Source organism: Pempheris klunzingeri, chromosome 10 (assembly GCF_042242105.1).
Source record: "Pempheris klunzingeri isolate RE-2024b chromosome 10, fPemKlu1.hap1, whole genome shotgun sequence".
Classification (NCBI taxonomy): Eukaryota; Metazoa; Chordata; class Actinopteri; order Acropomatiformes; family Pempheridae; genus Pempheris; species Pempheris klunzingeri.
The window spans coordinates 16670504-16697749 of NC_092021.1; the positions used below are offsets into that span (position 1 = coordinate 16670504).

General features: G+C 39.7%; 1 protein-coding gene across 1 annotated transcript; it reads left to right on the forward strand.

Moving 5' to 3' along the window:
• Window positions 1–983: 983 nt before the first annotated feature.
• scn1laa (sodium channel, voltage-gated, type I-like, alpha) lies at window positions 984–26420 on the forward strand. The gene is made up of 27 exons (XM_070837834.1): window positions 984–1021; window positions 5130–5443; window positions 6004–6122; window positions 6292–6381; window positions 6464–6592; window positions 7181–7272; window positions 8231–8503; window positions 8760–8823; window positions 8987–9128; window positions 11062–11268; window positions 11520–11789; window positions 12985–13323; window positions 14429–14561; window positions 14664–14902; window positions 15012–15185; window positions 15287–15643; window positions 15795–16274; window positions 18506–18638; window positions 18749–18903; window positions 19180–19353; window positions 19475–19597; window positions 21971–22243; window positions 22379–22435; window positions 23306–23447; window positions 23602–23702; window positions 23800–24070; window positions 24182–26420. The coding sequence occupies exons 2-27, from the start codon at window positions 5180–5182 to the stop codon at window positions 25372–25374; spliced, it is 5994 nt and encodes a 1997-aa protein (XP_070693935.1). The 5' UTR covers window positions 984–1021; window positions 5130–5179; the 3' UTR covers window positions 25375–26420.
• Window positions 26421–27246: the final 826 nt, after the last annotated feature.

A 27246-nucleotide genomic window follows, 5' to 3' on the forward strand; every position in this document is an offset into this window, starting at 1 on the left:
TTGTTGAAAATGTCCTCATATCTGCTAACAACTATATTATAGTGTGTTATAAACCATTTATTAAATGTTATAAACGCTAATAAGTGCTAAATAGGTGGATTTAAACTAGTGGTCTATTTTCATGCAAGCTGGTGCCAAACCTTTATGCTCTTTTTTCTTGAAATAATTTGGGTTTAATGATAAACTCTGTATGCAACAGAGCATAATTTATTCATTTTGTATCATTCATTCATTCAGTCTACATTATTGCTTAACAATTTGAATTCCTTTGTTTTTCTCCAGCTTTTTACTAGTTTTTCATACTGTCAGATTAAGATTTCTTCTATTTTTTTCCCCATTATGTATTTTTATAAACAATACTCTGCATTTCCACCAGGTGGCCTCAGACTCACTGTGAATTACAAGTCAGGTCACCCAACTTCAAAGTTTTATAATATAACTCAAAAACACAAAAGGCAATTACAGATAAATCTGTGGTATTTATTGCAATTCCATGTGTTGTTTTTTTCTCACTGACAGTAGGCAACCCAAGCAGTTGATAAAGTGATTTAATACTTTCCCAGACATTTGAAAACTAAAATAACTTCACTAGGCAACACACAGACACAGAGAGAATTCACACACACAACACGGTATGATTCATAGTTGTGGTTTTAGCTTTTAGTTCGTGATACACGCCGGCCTGCAAATATCTGCATTCCCGATAATTACGCACGATAATGTCCACCACAATATGATCTCAGCAGCCATTGTGGCATCTGTACCCTCACTTGGTACCCAGGAGCATCCGGAAGCGCAGCAGTCCGGCGTTGTGACTCTGCCGCACGGAGGGGCGGATGAAATTCACGCTCCCTCTCTCAGGGTTTTACCGTCGAAATCGTGGAAATGAGCAGCTCTGGGCCGAGAGAAGCCTCAAAGACCCCAAACAGACGGACGGGTTTGTTTTAGACAACATTTTCAACACACTGAAGCTCCTCTGCGCCGTTTGCATCGTTCACCTGCCGAGGATGGAAAACTGATGGTGAGTTATTAAAATCTGTTAAAGTTGTTTTGAAGTGCTTTTTTTTTTTTTTTTTTTTTTTACCTCAAAAGAGATTTGGAAGAAATTGCTTGAAAAGTTCGTTTATTTCTGTGAATTTATGGAAGTCTGTAGGGGAGAAAAAGTAAATTTTGCATCTCTATCTTATCTATTTGGCACATATTGTACAGATTGTTATTTGTGTTTTTTGGGCTGTATAAATACAATTTGACTTGACTTGGCTTGACAGGTGTGTTCAAAAGTGTGTGTTCAGAAAGGAGTGGCTTTCCTTTTATCAAAGTGTTGATAAATGCCCTCATATTCAAAGAGCTGTGCCTTAGAGGTTTCACACTTGACAATATGATACAGCCTTCCTATCATTCCATTAAATATCATGCTTTATGACACTAACTGTGCGGGAAGGCCTGTATGGAAAAAAGTGATTGATCTCTTGTAGTTCATATGGAAAAAGACTGGAGTGCAAATGATGGGCTACGATATATTACAGAAGTTAATGGGCAGGGCAGCAATTATTAGCCCACACTCCATCTTAGATGACTTCCTGCTTGCATGACTGTCAACATCATTATTAGATTGCTGTCAATTAGAGATTAGACTGCCCTGTTTGCTTTCTATCCAGACACACTCCTGCATCCTGGCAGCTTGTATTTAAAAAAAGGGTTGTATGTGAATTTATTCCAGAGAACCGTGTTAACAGCTCCTCATCGCCAGCTATTTTGCCAACGCCCTGAATGAGAAAGATCTAGTCCTGATCCTGTAGTCTGTAAGAGGCAGCAGCAAGCATTAGTAGTGAGCACTTGAGAGCTGCGAGTGTGTTGGTCCCTTAGGAGCCCACAGATACTGAACTGTGATCACTCTGTCTGGAGGTATGTTTTCAATCCTTCTCTTTAATGAAAGTCATCCTGCTAATCGCCTTCACTGCTTTAGTCGCCTTCGTTACAGTTCTGCAGCTCCGTTGTAGGCCTGTTAATGTGGTCAGCATAACAGGCAAAGACTGAGCAAAACTCAGCTACAGTCTTTAGTGATGTTGCAGAACACCCATAGTCTTTAACTGTACTGTATATCTCACAAAAGACTCGTCAACAAGTAAAGCTTTTGTCAGAATACACCATCAGATGAGCACATTGAAAGAGTTCTTTCAGTGAAGGTGATGGGGGTCAAAAATGTACCATCCTCATTCTGTGTAACATTGCATTTCTTTCAAAGTTCCAGTCTTGTTAGTATAAAGTTATATACATATTCTATATATTATACTGTGTTACTATTATTCCACTGCACCTTGGTGAGGAAAGGACCTTTTCAGGGCCAGTTCAGAGAAGAAAAAGTGTGCCTATTGTATTAAGACAGACTTCAAAAAATGTGAACCTGTCCTTTAACCCCCATGTGGGCAGTAGCTACAACTGAGCAACTTGAAAATACTGATTTCCCTGGAATATTGTACTGTACCTCATGTCTTATTTTGGCATGCTTGTAGCTCACAGACTGACTTGACAACTGTTTTCTATACTAAATAAGAGATGCGGACAAATTTCTGAAGGCAGAGGAAGGGTCCTGGTGAGAACATCGACCACTCTGCTGCGCCTAGCAAACTCACTTTATCACACCGTGCTTGAGTTTATTCATCAGTATGATATTTGGGGATTCGAAAATGTATTTTTTGAGCTGTACAACAAAAATTAAGATGCAGTTTAATTTAATTTTGGTGGACATGTAGCTTTTCTAAGTTCAGAATATCAACACAGACACCATTAGCTTTACCGTTACCATTACCATTACATTAGCTTTACTCTGCAATGTTGGTTTTGTTGGTTTTATTTTGAAGCCTAGAAGCAATCAGCTACAATCTGTCACAAACCATCTCTTACCTCATCTAAGTAATGAGGAGCATTTTGAGGTCAACGAAATCAAGTTTTGCAATGAGTAATATACATAAAATATTCAAGCTGAGCTTCTGTTTGACACTGTGTTGAGTGTTTGATGTATTTGTTGGTGAATCAGGTACCCTAAGGCTGAGGTCAGTCATCACTTACAGCCCATCAGTAGGACACCGTTAAATGTACGGTGGATAAAACGCCAGACTAATGTGTTGGCATTCTGTTCCAGCGAGAGTTGAGGAAAACAAATGCCTCCATTTTAGGTTAGTCAGTGCAAGGTCGCGGTGGCGACAGGTTGCAGATAAATTGAAGTGGGCCTATTTGAAGCTTCAAAGTGGCAGCGCATATCTCAAGTTGTGTGTAATGAGTTGGGAACAGACTGACAGAAAGAATCCATACCACATTGTCACTGCAGGCTGACCTTGATGGGTGAACGTCAAATCAAGGTTTATTTCATTACACAGTTTCAGATCGTTATGAGACAGTTTAAGTTCCCATATTATGCAAAATGCACTTTTTATGTCTTTCCAACTTTCATATGTTTACTCCAGTGTGTCTAAAGACCCTCCAACTATAAGAAAAGACCTCTCTCTGTTTTTCCTGCTCCATCTTTCTCTAAACGTGGGAGAAAACACTCCGCTTAGATTTGGCTTCCTTTATGATGTCATAAGGGGATCTGATGATCATGTGACCTCCTCCAGCCCTTCAGTAGGTTCACTGTCCCGGTCCACTGAAAACCTCCAGAAGCCACCTCTGTGTTGTCCATTGTTTTTCCGTCAGCTTCTGCTAACAAGATGACGTTGAAAGCGAGAGCGAAGCAGCAGGTTGTTCTGTTCTTCTGAAACGGAGCGTTCAGACAGAAGCTGAAAACAGCCGCAGCAGAACTGTCTGTTATGAGAAAAAATTATGTGTTTATGAACATCAAACCATGTAAACCTGTTCTAGTAGGACCTACAAATACAAATGATATTAACTTGAAAATGAGCAGAATATGGGACCTTTAAGGAAGTTTGTCTTGCTTTTGTTCCAATATTATTCCTCTGTTGGTTCTTTTCCTGTATTCCTCTAAATAGTTAAACGCTATAGTCTAGTTACATGGAGTCAGGGACGTTAGAGGGTCTTAATCAATGCTCTTGATTCAGAAGAAAGCTATGGGCTCAGTCCTTACTGCACCATACATTATGTAAACAATATGTGGTGCATTGTGACCACACTTTTTTACTCTAAACTAAGATGGTGTATACATGTAGCACATTTATTTATCTCTTTCACTCATAAAGGCCACAGTAGAGCAGAGCAGAGTGGTCGTGCCATGAACAATTCGTCCATTAAAGTGTGAGGATTTGACGCACACTGCACCACCAAAACCCATAGAAAGCCAGTAAAAGGAATCCTGTAATTCGCACTCACAGTATGCAATATAATGTCAAAATAGATGTGATGTGAAAACCGTGTGCCCAAGCATACAGTATATCAAAAGTCAAAGCTTTTTTTTGTTTGTTTTAGTAGTTGGACGGTCATTTGTTGTTGCAATTACATCATACATGTACAACCCAGTGCTGTGGGCAGTTGATTGACCAGTGTGTTTGTGATTGATTTCATGCATTACAGCACGATGTGTGGAAGTATTCTATTACACTATTACATTCAGATCAGGCCAAATCTCTCAGTGGCACGGTACCCAGAGAGATGCTGTGCAGTCTGTAGTGCATTCATATTTAATACTGCATAGGTCAGACTAACACATCATACCAGTCAGGCCTATTAGTGGGATGAATCTTTTCCTCCTACCACTCCGTCTCAGGTTCTGCGCGAAAAGTGGACTCTTTTCATTTTGAGGGATGGAGGAGAGGAGCAAGAATCTCACCTGGAATTGATCACTGTCATGTCAAATCTTAATTCTATCCACAGAAGAGCAGATAATTAGATCTAATTTTACCATAGCTGGCAGGAATTTATGTGTATGACAGCCATCCCTAGGCTCATTATAGCCCGCCACTTCCTGAGAAGATGATCTCTGAGCAAAGAACAGAACCACACCCACCTTCCCTCCCTCTCCATTTAAAGCAGTTCTAATCTGCCAATAGTTATTTGCTGCCAGATATACTTTCAATTATTTGTTTCCAATAAAATTATATTTCGTGTTACACGAGGGGACGGTGTGTGAACAATTATCAACTTCTAATCAGAGCTCCCTCTGTGTTCTGACCCCTCAGGCCTTTCTCATGTTGGAGGCTAGCTCACTCTGAAGGTGCAGGATGAAAAGATGGCACAGCTGCTTGTACCACCAGGTCCAGACAGCTTCCACCGCTTTAGTCGTGAGTCCCTCAAAGCCATCGAGAAACGGATCTCAGATGAAAATGCTAAGAAGCCTAAGGGAGAGAAGAGAAAACGCAATGATGAGAATGAGCCCAAGCCCAGCAGAGACCTGGAGGCGGGTAAATCACTCCCTCTTATGTATGGGGACGTTCCTGCAGGCATGGTGTCGATACCGCTGGAGGACCTGGATTCATACTACTCTAATAAGAGGGTAGGTTCGCTTGATTTTAGACCTGAGCATAAAGTCCGAACATTTCAGAATTTTGGTTTTATATTTTGATTTTTACAACAGAGATCATCAGCAAACGCTATTTTTCACATCATTTCAGAATGAAAATATTGTTCCAAAGGTCAAGAATAAGTGTGCATGCCCACATTTAGATTTTTTCTTGGCCATGTTAAAATGTAGGCATTATTTATGGTTTAATGTTCATGAAGAGGCTGGAGGAGGGTTCTGAAATGAGGATTCTCTCATTGTGCCCTGCAGGCAGCTGCTATCATGGCAGTGTTGTCATCGAGCCAGAGGCTTTAAATCTTAGATGAGAAGACCAGTAAAAAAATTATTTCATCAGCAGCACACAAAATGTGATTAGTTATTTTTAACAGTGAAATGTTTGATGTAAATTACAGGGCTTACGTACTGTGTACTGTGAATAGTTCCTAAGTAACCTTACTGTAGTATCATTTATCATTTTTATAAATTAATGAGATATTGCAAGTCGGCCAAATAGAAATAAGAGTATTTTATATGTATCTTTCTTTTTCTGTCAGACTTTCATAGTATTAAACAGAGGAAATTACATCTTCCGCTTCAACTCCGCTCCTGCCTTGTACCTCCTGAGCCCCTTCAACCCTCTTAGAAGAATATCAATTAGGATTATGGTACACTCATATCCTTTCATCAAGGTATTAATCTGACAAGCATGTAACATGTTTTTGTTGAGCTCACACTGAATCTGTGATTACTATGTTTACATTGCTACCTTTAATGAGATATAATGAATTATGTAAAAAAAAAGGTATCAATTCCTCAGTAACATCCTTGACAACTGCCTGCAAATTGTTCAGTATGGTGATCATGTGCACTATCATCGCCAACTGTACATTTATGATACTGAGTCGACCGCCTGAATGGGCAAAGAATGTAGAGTAAGTTTCACACCGAATCACAAATATATTACACACAGTGAAAATGTGGTTTAGCTTAACAACTACACTTTGTTTCCAACAGGTACACATTTACAGGAATCTATACGTTTGAATCCCTTGTTAAGATTTTAGCTCGAGGGTTCGTCGTAGGGCAGTTCACATTTCTAAGAGATCCCTGGAACTGGCTGGATTTCAGTGTCATTGTCATGGCGTAAGTACTTGCTGCACCCTCAGTCAGTTTGAATAATCCTTGAACAGTTGGTACATCTTTTCCCCAAAGGTTCCTGTATTGAAGGTACATAAGTAGACAAGAAACATGTTTTACATTTTGCTGGTTTCACTGTTGGTAATAAAAGCAACAGAAGGTACAAATTGTGTTTCTATTTAGCACTTACTATTTAGCTCAAAAGCCTCTTTTTAGGTCTTAAAGGATAAGGTTCGTGTACGTCTATATTTTTCTTACAGGCAACAAATCAAAAACCAATAATTCATTAGAACATTTAACGCTCATTCAAAAGCCCATGCGTTTGTTGACAATGGGAACAATATAGAATATTAGCACCTTACCTTTTAAGTACCCATGGGACATAGCACATGTCACATATGTAAGATATATGGCACTTATCTTATTCCTGATAACAGTGACATCATCATCATTTTACCTGACTGCTTCACTTGATACTGTATGTACTGAAATGTTATCATGTAGTTCATCTATATGAGATTGTTGGCTTCAGTGTATCTTACATGTGTTGTTGTCTTGGTCGGGATTTCATAGTAATTCTATGTTTTCCTGCAGGTATGTAACAGAGTTTGTAAACCTAGGCAATTTTTCAGCTCTGCGCACTTTCAGAGTGCTGAGAGCTTTTAAGGCTATTTCAGTTATCCCAGGTAAGCAGTAGGACCAAGTGCATGTCACTTAGCCTCTTGCACGATTTTCTCCTGCTGCCGCACGGCCTCCCCTCCTCCGATTACCCCACCCCCTGCAAGTGTCCTGACGTGTATGTGGGATGTTCGCTGACCCCACCTGTCCAGCTCCGTATCACAGATATGTCACAGAACAGATAAGTCAATATGAACATCCACAATCCTAAAAACAATCTTGGCTCAAATGGTTGTGTCTTTAACGGATCAATTTTCTGGGTCCAGCTATATGACTCTAATGCTCAGTGTAGCCACTAAAATCAGGAATCAAAATTAATATTACTTAGTGTTTTCCATTCTAAGGATCTACCGATAATAATAGATTTCATTTGCTAGTTAGTGTGAGATCTGTGCCGTTTGCTTATGTCTTTTGAACAATCTGCTTCTGCGTCGTGCTTCTCATTGGACTGCTCCTTCACTGCCATTTGCTCCTGTTCGCTTGTGGTTAATGAAGGCATAATACAGTGTAATTTGTGGTGTGGGTGTGTCCTGCAATTGCCTGCTATATGTACATCATCACTGATATGCATGATCCTAATGTTCTGTGTTCCTGTGAGTTTTGACAAATAACAGCCTCCACGTTGAGCAAAATGTTATCAAAAGGGCATGACTATAGACTTATATTTTAGTGTCTCCTATTAAAACATCACATAATTGTGAAAGATTTGTATCTCATGGCTTAGATGATAGTGGAAACACGCTAAAGAATGAATGTGTTACCTTAAAGGGTACCTAAAAATGTCCATTATGAGTCCAACAGTATTATAGGAATGCTGAATGCTAAACCGGAAGAGTGCTCTTTTAAAGACAGAGCTCACTGGCATCACTTTCACTTTTGTCTGTAAATGCATGTTCTTAATGTTGACAGTGTCTTTTGATTGACTGCTTAGAGTAACAAGTGACACTGTATCTCTGTATCTGTCAGGCCTGAAGACCATCGTGGGTGCATTGTTCCAGTCAGTGAAGAAGCTTGCAGATGTGATGATCCTCACTGTCTTCTGCTTGAGTGTCTTCGCCCTCATAGGGTTACAACTGTTCATGGGCCATTTAAAGCAAAAGTGTGTACGGACGCTGATACATGACAACTCCACCTCAAATCTTACATCATTATTATACAATGAAACATCATATAATGGGACCTTCACGAATGGAACGGACCAAAAACCTTTTGCCTGGCATGAGTATGTGCTCAATAAAAGTGAGTGTGTAGATTTTACCCACCGATTGTCATGATTATTTTTGTTTTCTTTCAATATCCATTCAATTACCACTTTATTAGGTACACCTCTAAAATCTTGTGTAATCAAACAAACAACCCTGCAAAACATCCCATCTATGGGAGGCTTTCAGTGTTTAGTTTTTGTTGACACACACACAATTACATATGTAATTACATGATATTTTAGTCCTTGACACAGGTAGCAAAACTTTGATTTTCCTTCTTTCCCCATCAGGTCATTATTATTACCTTCCAGGCAAACGAGATCCATTGCTTTGTGGAAACGGCAGTGAAGCTGGGTAAGTTTACTCCCCAACTACTAGAAGACTGGACACAATATATAAAGAATATGATCCTTGTACGATGCATCTGTCTCTACATTAACATTATTGTATTGTATTGTGTGAAAATGGGAATGACGGTGATTCCTTCGGAGCTTCACAGACTCTCTGTTTGTTGCAGGCAGTGTCCAGAGGGGTACTCTTGCATTAAAGCGGGAAGGAACCCAGACTATGATTACACCAGTTTTGACTCATTTGGTTGGGCCTTCCTCTCTCTGTTTAGACTGATGACACAGGATTACTGGGAAAACCTTTACCAGCAGGTAGGTAGTGAAATAAGACTCCATTAAGTCTATAAGAATGTGTCTTAAGAAATATGGCTTAACGGCCTCTGGACAGGTGAGATAGGTATCAACTAAGTTCTGTTAATTAACGATGTGTGATGAATGCATGGATAACAGTTGAATGATAAAACTGGCCATAACTTATATATTTCAGATTTGGTTAATCAGTTTTCTAGTAGTTTTTTCGCTTAAAAACTCAACAGAAGTGACTGCACCAATAAGGATGATCTCTGATATGCAGGTGCTCAGTTTTCCAAAATCTTATTGCAGGATATTAAAGGGATTGCAGCAAAAGACGCAGCTGAGTATCATCTCAATAAAAAATTAAACGTGACCTGATGGCTGCTTATAGTGTAGAGAGGTTGGAGAGTTAATGGCCCGAGTGGGGAATTTGAAATCTCCACAAGTCAAAGGCAACTTTGAACTTAACCCCAATAACAACAGAGATTCCACTTAATATTTAAAAGTGCCCATTGAGGACTGTCAGTGGGCAGAAGTACATACTGAGCAGGAGTGATTGATTTTCTAGCGTTGGGTATTTTGTCAGTCAATTGAAGTCAATTTAAAGATCCCTCACGTCAGTAATTGAATGACTGAGCGGTGTGACAGTGATACTGAAATGTTAAAAAGCACTTGTGAGTGTTAATTCTGTTTTCCTGTGTGACTCTGTGTTGTATGAAGCTAATTACTTTCTCTGGTGGCAGGCTGATGAAATGTTCGGCCTCACGTGGTGGAGAATGCCGCATTTGTACTTTGTGCTTCTCTAAAGACTCAAACAGGCAGAGTTTGCTGTATTAAGGCGGAGCCCTGTCAATGACAAAGCATTCTCACATTACAATATGAGTATTAAAAGTGTTCAAACAGACCTCTAAATGCAGGTGCATCTTGGTTAGAAGGAACAAAGACGAGTCCCGCTGTGACTGAATGGAATAATCTGAATGGCCCTAAAGGCAAATAGGGGCCCATTGAATGGGCCGCTGCTTAACATTGTAATATCAGCAAGTAAAGTAAACACTAATACAGCAAAGCTACCATGAGCAAGTCTTTTTAGCACTGTGTGTGACTGTGCTGCATTATCTGTTTGTGACTATCCACAAGCTTCTTTATGTCAGCTTCTCTTCAAAATAATATGGAACAGTCATTGTTGTCACTTCTTCATCTTTTTCTTTTTTTTTACTTTGATAGACAACCACATTCAGTCAAATTTGACAATCTGTGTATGAATTAAAGGTAAACTCTGTTAGTACTTGCCATTTCTTAAAGAAGAAACTCATTGTGGTTGTATAATATAACCACAGCAACAGCCGGAAAACAGTCAGTTATATACATTCATACATCCACTGATTCAATCATTTCCCTCATGAGTTACTTTCACAGTCAGCATTGCACTGGACAAATTAGACAATATTTTGACATAAGGGCTTCTCAGGTGAGGGACGGTACAAGGAACAAAGGTCATTTATCATCGTTCTACCAATGTGCAATGAGATGCAAGATATAGTCCCATTTGATACATAAGAAAAAATTCATTTTCATGGTGGAGTGGGGAGGAGACACTGGCAAATTCTTAAGAAAATTGACAGACTGGACTGATGATATCACTGCAGCAAATTTCTCTGGTTTTCTAATTTTATTAATTAAATTTTATTAAATGGCCTCCTTACACTTCATCATGCTAATCTCATCATTATTTCTTAAAATATATTGATCATAGACTAACAAATAGAGGGATAGAGGTAATCCTGTAAATTCTGCTGTTTAATGGAGCTCCAGCCCCGACATGATGAATATCACTTACAGCTTATACCACAAAGCAGTTTACCAAATAATTTACAGGAAGACAAGAACATTTAAAAAAAAAAGAGTTATGAATTAGTATATGAAGCATTAAGTATACTTATCTGTCTTCCAGACTTTGCGGGCATCGGGGAAGCCCTACATGATCTTTTTTGTGCTGGTGATATTCCTCGGCTCCTTCTACCTGGTCAACCTGATCTTGGCTGTAGTAGCTATGGCCTATGAGGAGCAGAGCCAGGCCACCATACGGGAGGCGAAGGAGAAGGAGGAGGAGTTTCAGGCCATGCTTGAGCAACTGAGACGGCAGCAAGAGGACGCTCAGGTAAATAAATCACTAAAAGACATTGGTGCATGTAGCAGACAGCCCAGTTTTTAATGGAATATTCCAAAAATCCATAATGAACAAGGTATTAGCATAAAAGCAGTAAACTTACACAGTGTATTCCATGTAGTGTATGTGTGATGGTGAATATCTTCTTCTCCATGTACTTGAACACCTCTCTGACACAGCGTCAGCAAAAACTGAACGCTGTAGGAAACAAAGATTTATTCCACCTCTCTTTCCTCTTCTAGGCAGCAGCATCTGCTGCTGCTGCAGAGGGTGGGGACGTCACTTTCACCGTCAGTGGCACCGAGTGCTCCTCCGATGCCTCCAAGCTCAGCTCCAAAAGTGCCAAGGAGAGACGCAACAGGCGCAGAAAAAGGAAGGAGGAGGAGGGCAAAGGGGCTGATGAGAAGTTTCCTAGATCTGAGTCACAGGACAGTATGAAGAGACCTCGCTGCCGCTTCTCGATGGATCCAAACCTGCTCAACTATGACATGAAATGCTCATCTGCACATCAGGTTTAGTACAATCTGTCAATATTATTTGTCTATGAAAACGCTGATATCTTGCTACTTATGTATCTTGAACTGTTGACATTTCAGACATTTCAACTTCATGTCTGAACTTTTTTTCAGTTTACAGTCCCACCAAATGTTATAAAAGTTAATTATTATCATTTTTGTGAGTTAAAAGGTAAATTATATTACCCTCACCTATTGTAGTATGACTTGACCCACTTTATTGCAAAATAATATAAAGATTATCGACTCATCTTCCAAGCCTGCCAGACACTAGCAGTGCCTTTTCTAGTGGCCACAGTATGTAAAAAATCTCTGTTTTATCAGTATTTCATAGAATTTATCAGTAAAAATCCAAACTCCAGGCTGTGATAAGTGTTGTCTTCATTAAAAGACAGTATGCATTGTGAGGCTCTATCTAACTTTTGCCAATAGGCAGAGTCGTTTTTATAACACTCGTTGTTGAGTGACAGAAGCAAATGGATTGATAATGTGACTACCAAGCTTGCATTACAGCCATTTGAATGGCAGATAATTGTAAGCAATTCCAATGTCCAACATTTAGGACATCCCGTGTGTGTTTTCATTATTCATCATATACCTTTCCTGACTTTGCTAACTTTAGCTAACGTTGCTAACCAATTTTGTGATTACTTTCATGTCATGCAGTTAAGCCCAATACAATGTTTCTTTCACTGCTACGACAATCACATTTCTTTCTTTTCATCGTTATCAGTATAGCCTTTGTCATCATCATTGTAATCATCATCATCTTCTTCTTTCTCTTCATCAACTTCTTATATTCTGCTCAGTGTCAATCATCATCAAGATGCAGTTTTTATTTTACAATTTTCATTCATGCAGTGCTCTTCATCATTATGACTGTCATCACGACCATCATTATCATCATCACCACCTTCATCATAATTTTTTTCTTCTTCTTCATCATCATGATCACCATTTTTACTTTTCTCAGTCACCAGCAAAATGTATTTTTAAGTTGCAGTTTCCTTATAATGCTCAACGACATCATTGTGACCACCATCCTCATCAATGCCATCATCACCATCATCGCAGTGCTTCATGCATCACTTATGTATAATTTCTACGTATGAAGATCGTTGTCATCACCGTCCTTTCCTCTTTACAATCAGTACATATCATGTATCCACTGAAGAATATCTTTCTCTCCTAGTCCTTTCTGAGTTTTCGTGGACCCCTGTTCTCGCCCAGACGGAATAGCAGGAGCAGCTTTTTTAGTTTCCGCAGCCAAGCACAAGACGCGGGCTCAGAAAATGGGTTCGCAGATGACGAGAGCAGCATTTTTGAGGACAACCTGAGTCGACGGGGCTCTTTGTTTCTTCCCCGGAGATGTGATCGACGCAGTAGCAGTATGAGCCAGTGCAGCTTCTTGCCACATCTCCTACTTTCACCCAATGGGATCAAGCACAGCTCTGTAGACTGCAATGGGGTTGTGTCTCTGGTGGGTGGGAATTCACTCCCATCGTCACCTGTGGGGCTCCGTCTGCCTAAAGTGATGGTAGACTTGGCCTCCATTGGAGACAATGTAAGAAAGTGTTGTCTAGCCAAGATGGCCCTGTTTTATTTGCCTATAGCCCACAGCTCTATCTGTTTTGTTTTTATTTCTTTTTTTCTTTGTCCTTTTCCTGTCTGATTTGTCCTCTGCACAACATGTATCTGTACCAAAGCTCATGACCACCATCCGATAGTTGTCGAGACATTGCACCAAAAGCCAAAAATTTCATCTTGCTGCAAGTATGGCTAAAAATATGTGCAATGAGTAAATTTTCCAAAATCTTTTGCAAGCTTTAAGGATAAAATGGCTGTTATAGAGTGCTGCAGGGAGTAGTCTGTAGTCTCATTTAGCTACTTGTTGGCAACCACCTTTCTTAAGACACGCAAAAAGTTTAAAAATTCATGAGTCTGGTATTTACTTAGGTGTCTCATGTTGTACAAGAACAAGGAACATGAAATTCTGTTGTGTTAACCACAAACCTTATTTCAGGCATCCAACCAAAAAAACAAACCCACTGACTTTGAGGCGAAGGAACCGGATAAGCAAAAATGCTAATTAATTTCAGGCTTTTAGGGCTCATTCCTGCTGCTGTCTCTTTTAACTCAAAGTGAGACCCTTCAGAAATGCCTGTTTCCTATTTCCATGTGAACTTTCAGTGACACAGGAAGGGAAGCGTTTCACAAGACCACCACCCTTGTTAGACATGAGAGCCGTGGTGGATGCTAAAGCTAACTTTTAACTGGTAATTCTGTTTTTAATGATCAACAATGACAAAAACAATGTTCCCACCATTACGCTTTTGTTTTTTCATTCCACTATGATTGGCAAGCATAACTGTGGCCTCTTACCATCTAACCAGGGTGCCGAGGTATCACATAAAGCTTTACTGTAAGATTTCCTTATTTGGGTCTATCTTGAATAGAACTGTGCATTTTTCTAATGCACAAATCCCATTGCTTCTTATTTCCTTTTACTTTTGAATGGATTGTGATGGAATGTACTGACACATTAATTCATGTTTGTGGCTAATGTAAATCCATGGTAACATGTAATTCATTTAATGTAGCACAGTTACATTTGTAATAATTGTTTCGATCTCCAGGCTGACACCACTGACACCGAGTACAGACAGGCTGGTGGAGGACCACACCAGGAGCCCATGGACTTCCTCGAGGGCCCTGAGGCCAGACAGAGAGCTCATAGTATAGCTAGTGTCATAACCAGCACAATGGAAGGTAGGCACTGTACACGATGACATCAGTATCTTATCGTCATTATATCTTGGATATTGAAAAGACAAATGGTACTTTCTTTCCATCACCATCTTGTGTGTATAGAGCTTGAAGAGTCGAGGCAGAAGTGTCCTACCTGCTGGTACAATTTTGCTGAAACCTTCCTCATCTGGGAATGTTGTCCTTTATGGCTGAAGATCAAGAAAGTGGTTAAACTAATTGTGACAGATCCGTTTGTGGACCTAACCATCACCATCTGCATAGTACTCAACACATTGTTTATGGCCATGGAGCATTATCCAATGACCCCGGGTTTCCAAACAATGCTGACTGTGGGCAATCTGGTGAGTGGACTGTAGAGTACTGAAAATGTTTGTTTTGTGTAAATTATGGTGCAAACGGTCAGCATTGTATTTTTTTTGTTTGTTTGATTGTATTGTTTTTTTGATTAAGGTATTTACTGGCATCTTCATGGCTGAAATGGTCCTCAAGATCATTGCTTTGGACCCATACTATTACTTTCAGGAGAGATGGAATATTTTTGATGCAATCATTGTCAGTTTAAGCTTGATGGAGCTTTGTTTGGAAAATGTGGGTGGCATGTCTGTTCTGAGATCATTCAGATTGGTGAGTCTAAATATGAATTTGTATTCATATAGCTGATATGTTCATTTGCATTTTCAGTGCAGAAACATGTGAACTTACTTGTTTTTCTTTTCTTTTTACAGTTGCGAGTATTCAAGTTGGCTAAATCATGGCCCACCCTTAACACACTCATCAAAATAATTGGTAATTCAGTGGGTGCTTTGGGCAACCTGACACTGGTGCTGGCCATCATCGTGTTCATCTTTGCTGTGGTGGGCATGCAGCTGTTTGGAAAAAACTACAAGGACTGTGTGTGTAAAATCTCAAAAGACTGCACTCTGCCCCGTTGGCACATGAATGACTTTTTCCATTCATTCCTCATCGTGTTCCGAGTGCTTTGTGGAGAGTGGATAGAGACCATGTGGGACTGTATGGAGGTGGCTGGAACGACCATGTGCATCATTGTCTACATGATGGTCATGGTTATTGGAAACCTTGTGGTACATTATCATCTCTTGTGGTCAATTCATGAGTGCAACTCGTCCACCTCTCTGATGCAGTTTCATAGCCACACATGTTTTGTTGTCATCATAAGTACAATAGCTGAACCTGTAACCTGGTCTTACATCAAATCATGTCATTATGTGATAGGTGCTGAACCTGTTCCTGGCCCTGTTGCTGAGTTCATTCAGTGCTGACAACCTGGCAGCAACGGACGATGACAGCGACATGAACAATTTGCTGATTGCCATTGGGCGGATTCACCAAGGTATTGCCTTCGTCAGGTCCCTGCTTCGAAGCTGCTGCAACAGTGTCTGTCTCAGGGATAAGAAGAAAGGGAAGGGCGAGGATAAATCTCTGGATGAGCTCCACAAACCTTTAGGGCCGAATGGTGTCCCCAATCATACCATCAAAGACTTTCCCAAGAATGGCAATGGGGATGTGACCGGAGTGGACAAAAGTGGAGACAAGTACATAGTCTGCAGCAAGACTGATGATTCTATAATGTCTTTCATCAACAATCCTAGTTTGACTGTCACTGTTCCTATCGCTGTGGGAGAGCCTGACTTTGAAAACCTCAACACAGAAGACTTCAGCAGTGCCTCGTCTGATGCAGCAGGATGTCATGTGGTAAGTGTGCCCTTTTGGTTTGGTCCAATTGGTCTGTCAAGGTATCTTCACTGCTAGAAATTAGTCAATAGTGTTTAAAACCAAGTCTTATCAATTAATGCTTCTGAGTTGTGATGGACGACAAAGGATTTTAGTGTTGTTTGTGGTTTGAGTTAAATGTATCTGCTGTTGTAGCTAAAAAGCATGATCCTTCACTGTAGTCATGTTGAAGCACTTTTCCCACTGTCCACGGCAGTGAGGTAAGAGCATGTGATGTGACGTCTCCCCGGAAGAGCCCATATACCATGATCCCTTAATGAGTAGAGGCCATACAGACAGGAAAATAGCAGTGTGTAGATTACATTATGTGCCATTTAAGTCTGAGTGCTTGGGAGTGGAATCCTCCTCTTAAGGGAGCTGTTTGCTTTGTGTTGGAGAAAAGCTCACAATGTGAAAGAGAAAAAAAACATTCTGACCGTCTATTATATGATTGTTGCAATGTTATTGTTACTAATTTACTCATTTATTTACTTTGTGAATTTTCTTTTTCAAATTTTGTCTCAGTTTTAAATTTTTATTTATTTTATTTTTTATTATTTTAGATTATGCCACAGACGTGACACATTGTAAACAATATTACTGCTTTTTTGCTGCTGCTTCACAGATGCTCTGTTAGAAGACTCGTAAGAACATTTTACTCTACATTACGCTCATCATGGAGATTGCCTGCGTCATTTACAATAACCATCCAATAACCTTTTAGGCAGATCACTCACCCTTTTTTTGTTGTTACTTTATTCACCCTCCAGTCTTTTTGGTTGATGGTGGAATATCTTTATTGATTCAGAAATCACTGAACCTTGGCTTTAAAAAATTAGCAATGCAAAATCCTGTTAAATTTACTCTTTTTTTGATTTGATTCAAAAGTTAAGTATATTAGTTTATTTAAATTCCTTTTATTGAAATAAATTTTGTTTTGTTTTGTTTTCATTTTCATTGAGATTTGGCATCAAATCTATTGAACAGTAATGCAACACAGCGGTGGTTTGTAGTAATTTTCTGATTTCAGCACATATATATACAACGTTTTTCTGCTTGCCATGCTTTGGGTAGTTCAAAATGGCATTTAATATTCCAAAAGAACAGTTTACTCAGTATTTTTGCTGGAGCACTTCTGACAGAAACAGGATGGATTGAAGCACAAACCATCAACACATTGACTTTAGTGCTCATAGTGTATTGCAGTAACATGCTTACATCATTCCCTGCACTGCATTAGCTGCTCCCCGACCAGCCAAGTGCCCCTGCATTCTCCAGGAAGGCATTCAGGCTGTTCTCATCTACCAGCTATTAGGAGACACACCCTGCAGGAAGCCACACAACAACAGGCTGAAGTAGAGACATGAGGCTAATGAACAACACTGCCAGGCTTCAAACCCAATGATTTTTGAATATTTCTGTCCTATTAAATGTACTATTGCTTTTCTATTTCGTAGAACAAGTACTGCACATAAAGCGAGGTCCACATGTCTGAGACCACATTGAAAATCTCTAATATTTTCACATGAACTTAGAACTTAGCAGAACGTTTTAGGATTAAGAAATATTTAAAAATCAAGGTGTTATGACATGTGAAATAATAAAGAAATATTTACAATTTTGTACAATTTCTAGCAATTAAATTATGCAAATATGTGGCATTGACCAACTTAACTCCTTTGTACAAAAAGGGGAAGTAGATCAAATCCACCTGAATGTCCTCTGAACACATGCGTCAGTGGAAAAGACACAGTTCAAGGAAATCCGATCATCTTTAAGAGTTAAATTGATCAATGCCAGTTGTAGTTGCTTTAATTGCTACAACAGCTGCAGTACGCTACAGGAGGGTAGACAACAGTAGCAGCTGTCATGTAGACTGCAGAGTAGTTCTTTCTTGTTACAGGAAATCCTGATTCATGCATGCTGTTTAATTTAGCCATCATACATTTGATCCAAACTTGAAAACTGAATGCATGTCAGTGATTCTTGTTAAGTCCTTCTTACCAGCAGCCTTGAATACAACTGTTTCAGTTAAAACAACATGTCTTGTGCAAGTCTCTTGGTATTTTATGACTATTTCTGTATGAGGAAAACTCCATTTTGTAGAGATATGGATTGCCTGAAATGTATGGACAGACAGGTGCTCAGCATGCCAGCCCCATGGCTCTGTCATTCACTCGTCTAACTCTGGTTCTACTTTGCTTCATCCACAGATTGTAGATGACGATGGCCAGGACAGCTCCTCTGAGGGCAGCACAGTGGACGGTCTGCCAGGCGCAGATGGAGGAGAGTCTTTAGACTTTGAATTGGATGAATCCATGGAACCTGACGCCTGCTTTCCTGACGGTGAATACTACCACAACCACTGACTTAACCTACTTTACTACAGACTTGGTGTTAATCTGCTACTTCATATTACCCTGGTGAATTACCACCCCCCATTTGTCTCTGCTCAGGCTGTGTGCAAAAGTTCCAGTTGTGTCAGGTAAATGTGGATGTTGGAAGGTGGAAGATGTGGTGGACGCTAAGGAAGACCTGTTTCCGGATAGTGGAGCACAACTGGTTTGAGAGCTTCATCATCTTCATGATCCTGCTGAGCAGTGGAGCATTGGTAAGTCTGTGTGGGAAGAAAAATGTTGATCAAATTATTTTTGAGCATCTGATTTTGCTGCTCTTGTGTATTTTCATATTGCAACTGGCATCTCTTGTAAGGCAGTAGCATTTAATTTAATGTTATTGAGATAGCACAGTCTCACTTTGGTCTGTTCTCACTGCTAAAATTTCTCATTCTTCGTAAAGTAAGGTCAAGATTTTGAATAAGATGTATTGATTTTATTGGTATTTATATTTACAATTAAATACTCACTGTCATATACTTCATATCCAGGCATTTGAAGACATCTACATTGAGAAAAGGAAGACCATTAAAACGGTGTTGGAGTATGCAGACAAAATTTTCACCTACATCTTCATTTTGGAGATGTTACTAAAGTGGGTGGCATATGGATTTGCCAAGTATTTTACAAATGCCTGGTGCTGGCTCGACTTCCTCATTGTTGATGTAGGTTGAAACACCTTTGCTTACCTTGAGAGGCATATTGTAGTTTCTGATCATGTTCCCTTTAAATGAGCATTATGTGTCTCGACTTACGATGTGACAAATCTGTGTGCATGTGCTCTAGGTCTCACTGGTCAGTATGACAGCCAACGCCCTGGGGTATTCTGAACTCGGTGCCATCAAGTCTCTGAGAACCCTGCGAGCTCTGAGGCCTCTGAGAGCCCTGTCACGCTTCGAAGGCATGAGGGTAAGAGTCAGTGGATCTCCCTACCCACTCTGAGCCACTGTGCACTGTCTACAACCAGCTCACTGTACTGTGCACTCCGTAGTCTGGCAAAGACCAGCATAAAGCTCTTGCAAAGATGCAGATGACCTTCCTAGAGAGCAGAAACCCCCCCAAAAGTTTTTTGCATGTACATGGAGCATTCCTGTCCTTCCCTAATCCTCTTTCTCCAGCTTTTATTTGTCCTCAGGGTTGACTTAAATATTTCAATGACAATGATTACCTGTAGATCACTTCATTTATTTAAGTTCAGATTACTAACTTTAAATTGCTATTACTACTACTGCTAAATTACCACATAATTATACATTATTAATATACATATAATATATACATATACAGTGATGCAGGATTTGATTTAGGGAATAATTTGATATTTTGGGGAATGCACTTATATTGTCGAGTGTTAGATGAGAAGACTGATACTTTGATATAGAGGTGTCGTGTTATACCGGTATTGTCAAAAACCATGATGTTTGAAAAATGAAATATTGATATCATGTCAAAAATGCACATGTGATAATGCCATGTAAATAATTCAGCGCTTCTTAAATCAATTCTGTTTCATTCTGTTCTGGCTTTGTGTCCTTCCCCTGTTGCCCCACACACACACACACACACACCATGATGCAGATGCTTGTTAGCTGGCTAGCTGGCTAGCTAGTATGGATGCTTACCGCTATACAAAGTTATGTCAGCGGAGATGACAGGCGAGAGCGAAATGAGCAAAATGAAAAATGTTAGCTGGCCAGTGTGGGAGTTTTTTGGATTCTGTGAAAAAGACAAGGTGTTGGTAGATACCCCAGCTTGCAGGAAATGCTCGTCGACAGTAACCACAAAAGGGGGCAATACCACTAGCCTGTTTACCCACCTTCGCCTCCATCATCCTGAAGATTTCATTACAGTAGAGAGAGTCAGAGAGTCAGTTGCAGTCAGTTTGCAAGCCCTGAAATGGGAAATGTTAGATTCAGATCTTAGTTGTGTTGTTAAAGCTGGGCTATCATGGCGCTGGACTTGACAGTATTTTCTCTCACCTGGTTATTTGTTTGGCAGCGTCAAAGAAGCAAGCATCACTAAAAACATGCTCATCTTTCTTCATAAAAAGTTGCCACAGACTGCGAATGTGAAAAATGTAAAAAGGAAAGCTGTATGTAAGGTCCTGGTCGGTGGACATTAAATCACAATGTGTCAGAGTGGTTAGTGTCAGTCTGTGGTCACACACACAAACTCTCTGTCTCTGCTGATTTTGTCTCAGCAGACGATTAGTTCATCCAGTTGATGATTATTCCGAAATGCATATGTATGTCGAAATAAAATTGTTATCCTGAAGTCTTTTGGCCACGATAATCATTTAGTGAAAATCTAGTATTATGACAGCCCTAGTCTCATATCTGGTAATTCAGTATTAGGCTACTGCCAGTAGACAGTTAGCTTTGCTTAGCATAAAGAGTAGTAACAAGGTAAATCAGCCAGCACAACTCTGCCCAAAGCACGCTTATTAATTATTAATTATTCATTTTGGCTTGATGTTTAATATTGTCAACTGTGTGTACTATTTTCCATCCGAACTATCCAGACAAGACTCCAGGAAGTCACTGCTACTGGCTAAGCAACTCCTCATAAAAACTGACACTTGAGTTTTTGTATAAATCAGTACCATGTACCATGTATGATATTTTGCTGAGCAATGCAAGCATGGTCTAGATAGGGTTTGATAACTTATGTAACTGTAGGGGGAGGGTTGTCAGCTGCTGAAATCAATGAAGCATGTATTATTGATCAGTTGCTTTCATATTGTGGTGGTCTAGATTTACAACGTTGATGATGATCGTTCCTCACGTGGCAGCCAGTGAATTTCCTCATTTGCATGAACAGCTTCTCATGTACGTCAGTAGCGCTGCATTAGTTTCAATTTTAGTTTCACTGTTTTGGATATTGTTTGCTGGGTTCTTTAATGTGATTTCTTCATGTTTTGTTTATGTTTCTGTTTACAGTAAGCAATTTTTTTTGCCGTCGCCCTGCCTCTACAAGGTGTTTTGTTTCAATTTTTCTCTAAAATTTAGTTGTAACTCACTAAAACCGCTTTTAGATACATAGCATCGATCTCCCTTCTCCTTTCCCAAATCTTTTCCCCTCCTTTACCATGCTTTCATCATTGTATTTGAGCTTTGGTGTTGGTCATAGCTGTGATGAGCCCATGCTGATGTGTATGTTGGCACTGAAACATTCACTCTTGTGTTTTCCTATTCTTACCATTACCAAACTATACAGCTTTGTGCATCAATTCTGCATTTCATGATGGGTTATGATGGGTTATGTTTGTGTGTTGGTTTACAGGTGGTTGTCAATGCCCTGCTGGGAGCCATTCCTTCCATCTTCAATGTGCTGCTGGTATGTCTCATCTTCTGGCTCATCTTCAGCATCATGGGAGTCAACTTATTTGCGGGGAAGTTCTACTATTGTGTCAACAAAACCTCAGAAAGGCGTTACCTTCCATCAGAGGTGAAATACATGAATCAGTGTATGCCTTTGGGACCTGAAGCTCGCTGGAAGAATGTCAAAGTCAACTTTGACAATGTGGGCTCGGGTTACCTTGCACTGCTACAAGTGGTGAGTTACTGAATCATTTGTACGGGTTAGATAATTGCAATTTTGAATTTCAATGTGATTGAATGTGTATGAAAAATTGCTCATTATGGAAAGATGGAAGGGCTACTGCAATTTTTTTTGTTGATATCTATACAGGCTACATTCAAGGGCTGGATGGACATCATGCATGCTGCTGTGGACTCTCAAAGCAAGGTAATCAAATTTCGTGGTTAGCTCATCCTGTCTGTCATAAATTGTGCCTTGCAAAGCTTTGGGCACAAAACACATTTTACAAACTATTTATGGTCACAACAGCCATTCCATGTATTTAGATTCTATAATTATCTGTATGTGTATGGAAGATCCACTTGTCCTCTCTGTAACATATTAGTGTGTATCCAAACCCATCATGTACCTGTTTGTCATGCAACATCATGGTTATGTTTGATGTGGATCAGTAACCGTGATCACCTGGTAGTGCATTAAATCAGACATTAATTGAAGTAGATGCAACCATTTTTTTAGATATGCAGAGGTGCAATGATGCTAACCATAACACATCATATATCTGACCAGTAATTTTCTTGAATTGTTGTACATTCTTGTAGTGTTTACTAATGGCTAATCCAAGCCCAGTTGCAACTGTGCCCCCATGCCCCCCGGCAAGTGAACATTCATAGTTAACATGTCCAAAGTGTCAGCTCAATGCATTGTCACCTTTCTGGACACAAAGCTCTGTGGAGCTCTGCCCTCCTGCGGCCGCAGACACACCAGCAGCTTCTTCTCAGAAGTTGCTGCTGATTGGCTCCTGTCTGACTTGTGTTTTTGCTCAAGTCACAGGAAATGAGAGGAAGAGTTTTTTCTTACAAATGCAACTTGAAATATAGCAAAGTAGAAAACGTAAAATTGCCTGTTTTAAAAAATACATTTTGTTGCAGTTATGAGACTATATGTTATTTATTATTTCCACTCCTGATTAAATCACCCTCACTATTACCACCAGTTTCCAAATCAACCAGGAGTGAAATCTGAAGGGTTATAACTTCAATGTATGAATGTCTCTACTTTCTGTCACTATTATAGCCAGAAGAACAACCAGAGTATGAGATCAACCTGAAGATGTACATGTATTTTGTTATTTTCATCATATTTGGAGCTTTCTTCACACTCAATCTCTTCATTGGTGTCATCATAGACAATTTCAATCAGCAAAAGAAAAAGATAAGTATCAAATCTGCTTTCTTAACGAAATTTGATGTTTTGACTTGATGTTCTGATGATGTATGATTTAAAAGCACTACTTTCAGTTTCTCTTTCTGCAGTATCCCCTTGTTACCCTTGCAGTGATTTAACATGCCTCAAATCTCCTCATTACCTAGGAGGTCAAGACATCTTCATGACTGAAGAACAGAAGAAATACTACAATGCCATGAAAAAGTTGGGGTCAAAGAAACCACAAAAACCTATTCCTAGACCATCAGTATGTAACTTTAATCATAACTGCATCTAATCTGCATTACAAATGTGATCTGTGTTTCAAAGCACCAATGATTTTCTCCACCTTTTGTCAATTTCAGAACAAACTTCAAGGATACATCTTTGACTTAACCACAAATCAAGCTTTCGATATTGTTATAATGGTTCTAATATGGCTTAATATGGTAACAATGATGGTGGAAACAGACGACCAATCAAAAGAAAAGATTGACATTCTCTACTACATTAATCTAGTATTCATTTGCGTCTTCACTGGAGAGTGTTTGTTGAAGATGATCGCGCTTCGCCAGTACTATTTCACAAATGGCTGGAATGTGTTTGATTTCATCGTAGTCATCCTGTCAATCATTGGTACGACTCACATCTCTTCTCTGTGATGCTCAAATAAATGAAAATCATCCATTTTGTCAGTATACGTGTTAACAGTTTGTTTAATGTGTGTTGCCTTCTTTCTTCACTTAGGTATGTTTCTCTCAGACCTGATAGAGACGTATTTTGTTTCACCAACCTTGTTCAGAGTCATCCGATTGGCACGGATTGGCCGTGTCCTCCGCCTTATTAAAAGTGCCAAAGGAATCCGCACACTCTTGTTTGCCTTGATGATGTCACTTCCTGCCTTGTTCAACATCGGTCTCTTGCTCTTCTTGGTGATGTTTATCTATGCCATCTTTGGCATGTCAAACTTTGCTTACGTCAAGAAAGAATCAGGCATCGATGACCTTTTCAATTTTGAGACGTTTGGCAACAGTATGATCTGTTTGTTCCAGATCACCACCTCAGCGGGGTGGGATGGGCTACTAGCTCCCATTCTCAACAAACACGAAGATGATTGTGACCCAATGATGGAGAATCCTGGCAGTTCAGTTAAGGGGAACTGTGGAAATCCTCCTGTGGGAATTGCCTTCTTTGTGAGCTACATAATTGTCTGTTTCCTGATTGTGGTGAACATGTACATCGCAGTCATCCTGGAAAACTTCAGTGTGGCCACCGAGGAGAGTGCAGACCCACTAAGTGAGGATGATTTTGAAACGTTTTATGAGATCTGGGAAAGGTTCGATCCTCGCGCAACACAGTTTATGGAGTACAATAAGCTGTCAGAATTTGCAGATGCTCTGGACCCACCATTACGCATAGCCATGCCTAACAAGATTGAGCTGATCTCTATGGATCTACCCATGGTGAGTGGTGAACGCATCCACTGCCTGGACATCCTGTTTGCATTCACAAAACGTGTTCTGGGCGAGGGTGGGGAGATGGACATCCTAAGGGCGCAGATGGAGGAGCGCTTCATGGCGTCCAATCCCTCCAAAGTGTCCTACGAACCTATCACTACCACCCTGCGCCGCAAACAGGAAGACACATCAGCCACCATCATCCAGAGAGCATTCAGACAGTATGCAAAGAAATACGGTGCCACTAAGCCCTCTAGCACATCTGACGATTACATTCAGAAGGATGAAACACTCATTTACAAAGAGGATCTTGTCACAGATGAACTCAAAGAACTTTCTAGCGCTGATAAAAGTGAACTGACACCTTCAGCGACCCCTCAGCCTTCATGTAACAGTGTGATAACAAATGGAAGAAACAAATATGAAAAAGACAAAAGTGAAAAGGAGGATGTGGGCAAAGATGTCAGAGAGCAAGATACATAAAAGATCGCTGGAGATGCATCAAAGACATTTTAATTAATGACAAAATGTTTACAACCTTTAAAGTGACTCGGACATCCATTGGACTCCCATCTTTAGTATGGATATCTATGCTAAACTGATGACGCTTACACTCCAAAGGTTGGTGCCTAAAATGGAAAAGTGGCTCATTCAGGCGGTAGTTGTGTAGTGCAGCAAGTTGGTTGTGTTCAGGAGCAAGGATGCCTTTTTGGCTGCTAGTGAGGATGGGCAAGTGTTCTGAAAAACACATTCGTTAATGCTTTAACTTCTATTGCAGCTAGTTCTGCTATCCAGTGTCTTGAATTATTGTTATATCACTGACTGTTGTATTACGTTACCAACTTATTTTTCAAGCAGAAAAAAAGCTGTTATAACGTTATTACTTTAAGAATTCATAGTTTGGTTAATTGACTTTTTATACACCTTTTTTTACTCTTCAAAAGGGTTGATCCTTCAGGGGTAGTCTTTATAGGGAGCAGCTTTGCTTTCAGGCTAGTCTCGCTAACTGATAACACTTGGAATAGCCTACTTGACAAATCCAAGAGACCATGTCAGAGTGGCCACAGTTAACTAAAAATGTAGACCTGCATGAATGTTTCTCCATGACTATGCATGCTAGAGTGTACTATTTTCACAATGCTCTTTCCATCATGCTTCAGCATGTATACGGTCAGGACACGGCTGTTTGTTACACATTACAGAAACATGACCTTAGCCTACAGTCCAAACAAGTCCATCCAAATGTGTTAATTACGTTTGATTATCAGTGTCAGCGCAGTAACACTTGGCAGACATACTTTGCACTTTCAGTTTTGTTCAGTCATCAAAATCATTCATGTACTTTGTCTCACCCTACAATGTTTGCTATAATTATCTCCACATTTTATCATGAAACTGCTAAAAACAGCTGAAGTCTGTCTTTCAAAAGAAAAAGCTTATGTTGTTTGCACACTGTAAGTGACCCTCTTACCTCTCTCAACCACAAATCCCCGACAGCTTGCTCTAGCAGGAGATGTCTGTAATATTGTCTGTTTGTAGGACAGCCGCACAGCTCATCATTCTTGACCTCTACAAAATACAGGTCTCCTCCATCTATCTACCTTTTACCCATTTTCTCTTGTTTTCTATCATTTTGTCTGTTTTCTATCCTAGCTGTTTTTGATGATGATGATTATGAAATAATGGAATTTATATAACAGTCACTATTTGTTACTTATGCTATGAAACCAGATATATTCTTCATGTTTGGCTGTATTCAGGCAGAAAGGCAGAGATACTAAACATTCAACAGCTGGAGCTGAAAACCTGTTAAATGGAAGGCAAAGCCCTGTGTTTGATTACTGGTGATGTTATATGACTGTGCTGTTTAAGCTTTACTTTCTTACAGTTTACCTCTCAGTTTTTATCATGATAAATATCTAAGTTAGATGAAAGATGGCTCAGAATATTCTGAAGGATTGTCTCGAGGACATGGCATCACACATCTCATGTGCCCTTGGCCGTTTCCTACTTCTGTTTACATTTTATAGAGGCAGTTTTGTCAGTTCTTCCCATAACTATGATGCCCACTCTAAACTGTGTCGCAACTACAGCTGTTGTTCCATGTTATAAAAGTATAATTCCATTCATCTAAGTATATTTTGCATGTAATTAAAATTTTTAATACTTACACCATACTTTATGCATAATGAAAGAATGTTTTGATTACACAGAATTTAACACCTCCCATCATTTGTATGCACAATGCTTGTAGTGTATAAATAAACTGCATGCAAGACACTGCTATAACCCATTTTACTGTAACGCCAAAAGAATAAAGATTACATGTACCTCAAGTATGCCTAAAACATTCAT